Source organism: Poecile atricapillus, chromosome Z, assembly GCF_030490865.1.
Source record: "Poecile atricapillus isolate bPoeAtr1 chromosome Z, bPoeAtr1.hap1, whole genome shotgun sequence".
Lineage (NCBI taxonomy): Eukaryota > Metazoa > Chordata > Aves > Passeriformes > Paridae > Poecile > Poecile atricapillus.
In genome coordinates, this window is record NC_081289.1 from 108833213 (window position 1) to 108842153 (window position 8941).

The following is an 8941-nucleotide window of genomic DNA, read 5'->3' on the forward strand; positions in this document are numbered from 1 at the left end:
TCTGAAAAAACGCTTCTCTCTGGTGGATAAGAATCTGTCCAACAATTGCCCTCACGCAGGCACTGAAGCTCATATGTAAAGAGAGAATTTTTTTTTCCAGACTTAGAAATTTTATGCTCTTGTTTTTACATGGGATGGACAGTTTTCATTCTAGGCTAGAAATTAACGTGTTTTTGCCTCACTGGTTTGATTTGTGACTAAGGTTTGTAAGCACAGGATAGGATTTTTCCATTGTATCTGCATGTTTCACAAATAATTTCCAGGCAGTGATGGGAGCTGACATTATTGACGTATTAAAGCATTTTAGAAAAATAATGGGACTATGAATGCTGGCCTCTTTTTTAACGGCACTATGTTTTGGTGCCTTAGATATTTTTATGCCTCTGTGTGTGGTTCAGCTGTTATGCTAGCAACTGCTAACTGAGATGTGTGCTGTGAAAGTTTGTATTGTACATTATGAGGCATTTGGAAATGTTTAAAAATAACCTCTGGTTCTGTTCCCTGCTGGGATATTTTTGTTGGCCATGTTAGAAGCTTGTCATTTGATTCATTGAGAACGACTTGTGTTAGTCTCTTAAAACTCAGTGGGAACTCAATAAAAGGTCAAAGCTGGTATGGCTAGAGCTTTTACAAGACTTTGAGAAGAGGAATTAATAGTCAAAATGGTGAAATGTCTTGTAAAAATCCAAACCAAGAGAAGCATTCATTTGCGGATGGTTAACCACTGCAACAAGGAAGTGTGCATTCGTTTACTGCGGCATGGCTCCAAGATCACAGCCAGAAGGGCTGGTAAATTTACATTTATTTTACTCAAACTCCTTTTTTAACCCTCTTACCCTAGTTTATGTTAATAGTTGTCTCTTGGAAAGGAACTGTACTGTAAATGACATGTACAGCAGATAATAAGGACAAATTACTGACAAGAACAAAGATGCAAATGAAGGATGAATGAGACAAAATATAAATTTGTTGTATTGTCTTGCATAAAATTATGGATTTGTTTGTTAATTGGTAACAAATGAGGGACTGAAATTTTGTCTTTCTATTTTTCTGGGACTTAGGTGTGGAGAAATACTTTGAAACTGTAGTAATTTGGGACAAAACTAAACAGTTGTTAAACTAGAAGGTAGTAGATTTTGAATGTGAGCTGAATGCAGTAGTTGAGACAGCTTGGCTTTTTACTTCAATCAGTTTTCCAGATTGTAACTTTCTTTGGTTTATTTTTCTAGATACTAAATAATTTCATATACTGAATAATAGTACTAAGGCTGGTGGAGGAAGGTGGAGCTTGGGCAGAGTCTGATTTATCTCCCTTTTTACTGCACACAACAGGACTACAACCCAAAGAGCAAAAAGCATTCGATATTGCTTTGGACAGCAAAGTGGTGGTTTTTTTAATAAATGCCTTTTCCAAAGATCCATTGCCTCTCCTGTCAGTAAACATGTCAATTTCCTTAATGTCATAAGACATTTTAAAAATTGTTTTTCCTTGTTTCTGTAGTACCATTTGCTTTTGATATTTGGGGACCTATAAGTGGAATTCAGTTTTTAATAACCTTTGTTAAATCTTTGTATTGAATCTTCATTTCAGAAATCAGTTTTTAATCAAAGAATTAACTGAACATATTCTGGCAAAGATTAGAATATTGTTGCTCTTTTGATATCTGAAAATTAGAAAGAGGTGAGTGCAGTAGATACAGGAGAAACTGCTTCTTGCATTGATTTGTCTCTGAGTAGCAACAGCTCCTGATTGTCTTTGTTTCTTGAATTCACCACTCAGGGGAAACAGTAGAACCTGTGAGAATGCACCTAATTCCATTGATTCAAAAACAGTAGCAAAATTGAAAAAACATTATTATTGACATGTGTTTTGTATTCTTACATCTCAGAGGTTAAATACTGGCTCCAAATAGATGCAAAACATCTTGTTGGTTTAATATAATGACACCAATCATAAGATACTTGTATGTCGGAACTACATTAGTTCTTAAACACATTGATTTTGTACTGTTCATTTGTACTGTTGTTCCTTTTAAAGTACACATGCAAAAGAAAAAGAAATATATATATATATATATATATATATATATATATATCAGCATTTAAAACATGTATACTAGCACCAAAGCACAGGTGCAAGCTGTGCAAGACAGTCTTGCACAGCCTGTGCAAGACTCCTAACATGGGACATAACTCCTCGGGAGAACCCCATTGGGACCCTTTCAGAACAACGCTGACTTGTGCCAGGAGGGGTCATCCAATCTAAGTGGGAATGCTGAAATGTCCCACTTGCCCTTTTGCTTGGGTGCTAAGCTTTCACATCAGTGCTCGGCTCTTTCCGCTTCACTGTCCTTGGCGTGCTGGGCACTGAGTCACTGCAGTCCCATCACCAGGTCCTTCTTTCTCTGAACTGCTGACAGGTGTATCTTTCCTTCTCACTCCTGCTCCCATGATACACAGTTGTCTCTCCCTGGTGCTTCCTTCTCTCCTCTTGCTGCTTACTCCTGTGTCTGGAAGGGGATCAACAACTCTGGGTTGAGCTCCTTCCAGGCCAAAGGGAGATTGAAGACAGGCATCCCAGAATGCCCACTGTGTGGTATGCTCTGTTCTGCTTCTGCCTCTGTGCCTTGGGTGCCCTTTCTGGGGTGTGAAAAGCAGAGCAGTGGCCTTCAGTGGCTGTACTAGCCGTGACATTGAACACCATGATACAACATAGCTGGGAGGCAAGTTGTAATGCCATAAAACATGCAACTCGTATCAACTGGCAACAGGGACAGCTCTTTGCTCCTTTCTAGAAGTTCCCATTAGACTAAAGCAAACAGTAATGGCCAGCAGGAAAGGCAGGTCACTGCCTAAAAAGGAGTTACTATAAACTGTCATTGATTAACTCTCCTTGCAAAGCTATAACAGGTGTCTTTTATGGGCATGGGATGTGGGTATGGTACAAATCTGTGACCTCCTATTTCTGAGGGCGGGAGCTCTGGCTGTGATGCAAATCCTGCTTGACATAGATCCTGTGTAGGGAAATATTTAAGTTCAATGTAATTCTAGAGTTTGTCTTCTTTTTCTACATTTTCTTTGTGACATTCAGGCACTTTGCCTGAATGTGAGAAAATCACCTTCTCCTTTCCTCTGAAGAGTCATTCTGTTCATAGTACAAATGAATTTTGTCCACATGGAAAATAAACAAAGGATACATGATATTCCTAGAGGAAGAAGTGAAAAGGACAGGAAGGATTTCTCCTAATTGCAGCCTGGCTGGCCATTTTTGTTTATGTGCATGTATGAAATGTTACTAGCACTGTTCTCTCTGGACCATATCTAATTTTTCATTTCTTTCTTTAAAATGAGGGTATATTCACACTTGTTCCTTTCTCCAATATAAAAGGCTGTCATAAGTGTGTAATTGTGTTTCTAGTAAGAAAAGCCATGTGTGGGATATCTGCCCAGCAGACAATGTGTGAACTGATTTTTTTAATAAGCAGACATTTTTCTGAGGTGCTGTACATCTAGCAACTGCAGCTTCTTAAGAATAGTGGAGCTAGAGCTGTCCCTCATTTTGTTAATCCTCAGCTGCCTCCGTAGAAATACTAGCAGCTGACAACTTTTATGCCAGATCTCTTGCACGTTCATGTTCACAGCAGATGACCACAGTAATCTCATGTCTTATTCAGCGGTTCGTGTTCCTGGTTTGGAGCAATCACAGTATTTGGTGGAAGGGGAGTACTGAGTTTCACCCAGGATAATGAGATCTCTGGCTTTGTACAATTTGTTCAGTTGCCAGAATAGTGTAGCAAGCCTTTGCTGTGGAAATATAAGAAACAAACCTGAGTTTATTTACCTGATATTCCAATAATCTGTATTAGAAATTTCTGATTCATGGAAAGTAAATTGCCAGTAAGAATATAAAGTAAAAAATGGAAATAAGAGGTTATTCTCAAATGTAATTTAATTCTCAACTCATACTCCTCTAAATCTGAACACCACAAAAATGTTAGCTATTGTTAAAAAGGTGGTAGACTTTTCAAAATCTTGCCAACAAATGATATAAAATGATAGCCTTATAAGTGTAGTATCAAAATAATTTTTATGTATGAATAGGAGGAAAGGATTTGCAGTAGAGCTGTAGAATAATTAAAGAGTATTAGGAGTTAGGCTTGCTTTAACTTTAGATTCTATTTTTCCATTGGAACATTCTGAGTTTTTTTTTTTAATTTTATCTTGATTTTATTATTTCAGATAACTGTCTCTCTCTTTTCTCTCTGAAAAGTAAAAAATCCAAATTCTTTCTTCTCTCTTAAATTTGTGTTACTGGAATATTCATTGTACTGTGGAATTTTGGTACTCTAATGTGATAGTCTTAGGCCTGCATAAGCTTTGTAAATTATGCTTGCTGTAATAATGTTACAGTTATGTATTTTGAAACCATCAAAATATGAATGTCCTGACATACTTCTCTATATTATTGCAACATGACTGGAACTTTGCTGCAGTCAGTTGTGTTGATCCTGGTTAATAGCCTGTTCTTTCATCATTAAAAACACTAATAAATGTTGTAGTAGTACAGAGAATATGAAGGACCAAAAAGAATAACTTTATATATTTAATTTTTTAAAATATGAAATCAGCTTGCAGCAGAAGCAGTATTTAATGCCCATTCTAAATTTTCAAATATTGATTTACACTAGTATTTGACTAATATAAAATGCAGTTATTTTAAATCAAAATAAATAGTTGAAAACTCTTTTTAGCAGTTGAAATTAATAGTGGAATGTAAATTTAATGTGCACATCAGAGCTGCAACACATTACAATTTTAATACAAACCCTTCAGGAAGCAAGAACACTGACTTGAAAAGACTCCTCTGTTGCCTTCTATCAACAGGTTAACCTCATAGGTAGAAGTTTGCCAGTTATTTGAGAAAAACACTGTTTTAATCAAAGTTAATATGTTGTTCATGTTCACTATGTAGTTTATGCAAGCTGGAATTTACTGTGGGGAGAAAGAGGAGGCTCAAGAATCATAAATTGGGGTGACCTTTCTTTCTGGTAGCTGCAGCTGTCCTCTATGATGAGTAACATGATGAAGATATATTACTGACCTTGCATCTATGCTGGTATAGAGAGGCCTATGGCCAGGATTCTCAAATTTGGGAGAGTAAAATTGGGTGCTTTCAACCATTTTGAAATGTCTAAGTAAGTGGCTCAACTTAAATCCTACTCATATTAAGAATAATTGAAAAGCATATTTGAGAATCAAATGATAGTGCTTGTGTATCTAAAGATATGTATAGGTTCTTAATGTTGGGCCCCAGAGTGAAACTATTTTGGCTTTTGTAATTTATCATGGGTGTACTCTCAAGTAACTGTATGGTTTGATGATCCAGCATTACCTTCTGGTACTTAGGAGAAAGATCCTCCAAATCTGTTCTCACTTCTTGGTGTTCATATACTGTTTTGTCTCACTTCAGTTGGTTTGTATCCTCCTCTTGATGACTGTGACAGATATATTTCTTAATGTAAAGACTGGTGTAAACGATTAAGTTCCAGCACAAAATGCTGAAAAGTGATAAATTTCTAAATTGGCTGTGATGAGAGAAGACTGAGTAGTTGAGGCAAGAAATTATTAGGTAGGAAGTAAAATTAAACTACAAAAATTAAACTAATTAAATTACTGAGCTAATAATTATTGAAGACAAGGTTTCATTTCAGCTATGCACATTTGCTGCTGAAAGGAGCTCTCCTGCTCTCTTTTCAATCCCTGGTTATGTGCTGTCTCCACAAGAACACATGACAAGCCAGCTCAGGAAGAAGAAACATCAGACACTAACCCAAGCTGCTTTTCCCAGTGACAAAATGAAAGGAAGCAGAAAGTGTCTTTTTGGTCGATTAGCCAAAATGTGAAACCTCACCTGGAGGCATGGCCGGTGAGGTCTAGAAAGCAAGGAAAAGATAACAAATTACAGAGGAAGAGATCTGTCTGGGCCATTTTGAATACTTAAAAAGGGAAATTTCTATGAGGAGGTGTCTTAATACTGCTTTGTAAGGCAGGTTTGTGCCCAACTGTCCTCCTTTCCACTCCTGCAACTGACAACTAACAGCAGTCACTGAAGATTTGATGTAGCTGTAAACAGCTAGACTTCTTTGCAAACTTAGTCCTGTTAGAGATAGACTGGAAAAAGGAGAGTAAGTTTTGAGAGGAAAGGGCTTGAGCAGAAAACAGTGTCATAAGAAAGTCTCTGTAAAGGGGAGTGAGAAATTTAGATGAGAGAGAAAAGAGCTAAAAAACTAGTTGAGCAGAAAAAAAAAAAAGACACAAGAATGAGCTTTTTTAATTGGTGAGGCTGTTAGAATCCTGTTCCAATGATATCTAATCCTCATATCATATGTTAACCTTCCTCTCCTTTTGCCCTTTTTACTGTTAACATCAATTTATCATGATCATCTGTTGTCTCTTTTTAATGTCATGCTCTATTCTCAACCTTAGCTATAACCTTACTATACTCATTCATCTCAAAGCAATGAGAGTTGGTATTTTATTACTATTATTATTATTATTATTCACCAAAGAGTACCAATTTGCACATGTAGTAGGTATTAATTTATACCAGAAGTCAGGTTGCCAGTAGCAAATAAGCTGTTCTCTTTTCTACTTTGCACTACACTATTATCATCCATAGTTGTGTGGGACCCTCTTAAGCAGATCTGATGTACTGCAGCTTTGTAAAGATACTGTCCTTTTCAGAAAGCTTTTCCAGTTTTTGATAACAGTGTACAGTCTGATTTTAATATGCAAAATTATTGCAGAATCTTCTTTTCATATATCTGTTAAATACTATTGAAGGGCTGACTTTTGGCACCAGGCTGTGAGAAATTTAGTATCATTGTTTTAATCTATTTTTTTTCAGGTATCCAACTACCAAAGGAAGAGGAGATTTCAGTACCTGTGACTTCAAGCTCTCCAGTAAAAGATACTGGGAAGGATATTGATCTTGCCATTGAACAGGAAGAGAAGATGAAAGAGGAACCCTTAACCATCTCAGAGCTGGTATACAATCCAAGTGCCAGCTTGCTGCCCACCCCTGTTGATGATGAGATTGACATGCTTTTTGATACCTGTCCAAGAGCAGAGAATGAGAAAGATGATACCGATTCATTTGAGGAACTTGAAGCAGATGAAAATGCATTTTTAATTGCAGAGGAGGAAGAACTGAAAGAAGCTCGGAGAGCCCTGAGGTGGAGCTATGACTTTCTAATGGGCAACATCGAGGTGAATGCTTTTGTGAAGAGTTTCTCCAGACTTTTCCTTGTAGGCCTTGGACTGCTGTTGTTTGTGTTCCCCCTTTTCCTTGTTCTCTTGGAGTCGGACCTTCAAATCTCTTTCCTTCACGAAATCCGTCAGACGCCAGAGTTTCAGCAGTTTCATATTGAATATTACTGCCCCCTTAGGCAGTGGATGGCTTGCAAAATAAACTTCATCCGTGATATTCTGGGCAGCTTTTAAATTTTACATGAATATGATACAACTAAGGGCTATATTCAAAGTTTCGGTTAGTGACAGCTTTCCTTAATGCCCATGGGCCCATCTGTTGGCAGCTGCCTTCATAACTTCACATATGGTTTTCATTACAGAATCTTCAGTTCTTAAGTTCCCTTTACATACTTAAATTGCCAGTTTAGCGACCAGCTTACACAGTCACCTCTCAATAGCCAAAAAAGAAGCTTTATTTTATAATACATTTCAGGCTTCCAGTTCATTTATTACATTATATAAGACAGGGTCACAATAAGTTTCATTGTCCTTAACCTTTCAATCCATGATACTAAAACTGATGATACTGAAAGAAAAACTTTTTGAATATACTCCTTAGTGCAACAATCTCTATTAACCAATGCCTATACAAGCAATGTTTATGCTGGGGTTTTTTGTTTTTGTTTTTTGGTTTTTTTCTGTTTGTTTGTTTTTTTACATTTTTATGTGTGTAAGATATTTTGGTAAATTTTTAGTAAAAGGCAACTTATGATGTTACTTAAATGTACGCATTGGTAAGAATGATGCAGAGGGGCATGTAGGGTGTTTTTAGTGTTTTACTAATTATTTGTTTTTAAACTATGGCTGGAGAATGAATTAATTTAATGTAGCTATATACAAAGGGATTGTGTTTGGGAAACACAGAAAGTTCACTCAAGTTCAGTAGGGGCTACCTGGGGGAGGTGAAATGACAGCAAGTATGCAAAAGAATTTCTGAAATGCAGTAAAGTTCTAAAGCTTGGGGAAGTGAGCAGAACTGTAATGATCCTTTCTCTTATCTGTCAGATTGTCTTCCACTTTATCAGTTCTGTAGAAAGTCTTCACAAGATAGTCCAAGTATGTTTAGCGAAAGATTGAGTCTTCAGTCTAAATGTAGATTATTGTACATAATGGAAGACAATAATAGTAAGTAGGAAAAAAAAAAAAAAGTAAAAAAAAGGAAAAAAAAAAGAAAAAAAAGACCCAAAAATAAATCAGTAGGTGAGTGAGCTACTTTTAAAAACCATAAATGACATGAAAAGGTGAAAAAGGAATAAATTTTCATACTTCTTTTAAAAAGCAAAGCATTAGGCTGTACAGTTCATATAAAATTAATCTACTGGCTCACAGTTAAAGGCTTAAACACTTTAAGAGATGCATCTTCATGCTTGATGCCCTTATGACTAATCTCTAAGACAACATATTTTCTGTGCATACTAATATGCTTCCTTTCACATATAGCACCATACTTATCCTCATTCCTTGTTATTATGAGCCCAGTTATGAGATCTAATGCTGTTTTGTGTAACATGGATTTGTATATCTAAAGGTATTCCAATATAGCTTAGAGAATATACTTACGTAAAATCTTGTCAATGCTGAGAACATTTGAAGGCCTTCAAATATACCACGGAGGTTCTGTTTAAGACAA

At 36.4% G+C, this 8941-nt stretch overlaps 1 protein-coding gene across 1 annotated transcript in view; it reads left to right on the forward strand.

The window, feature by feature from the left end:
- The window catches only part of FRMD3 (FERM domain containing 3), a 139727-nt gene extending 131223 nt beyond the window's left edge, over positions 1–8504 (forward strand). Inside the window, exon 14 of the mRNA XM_058827388.1 lies at positions 6908–8504. Coding sequence (XP_058683371.1) covers positions 6908–7503 — 596 coding nt within the window. The 3' untranslated portion in view covers positions 7504–8504. The remainder of the gene's footprint in view (positions 1–6907) is intronic.
- The last annotated feature ends 437 nt before the right edge of the window (positions 8505–8941 follow it).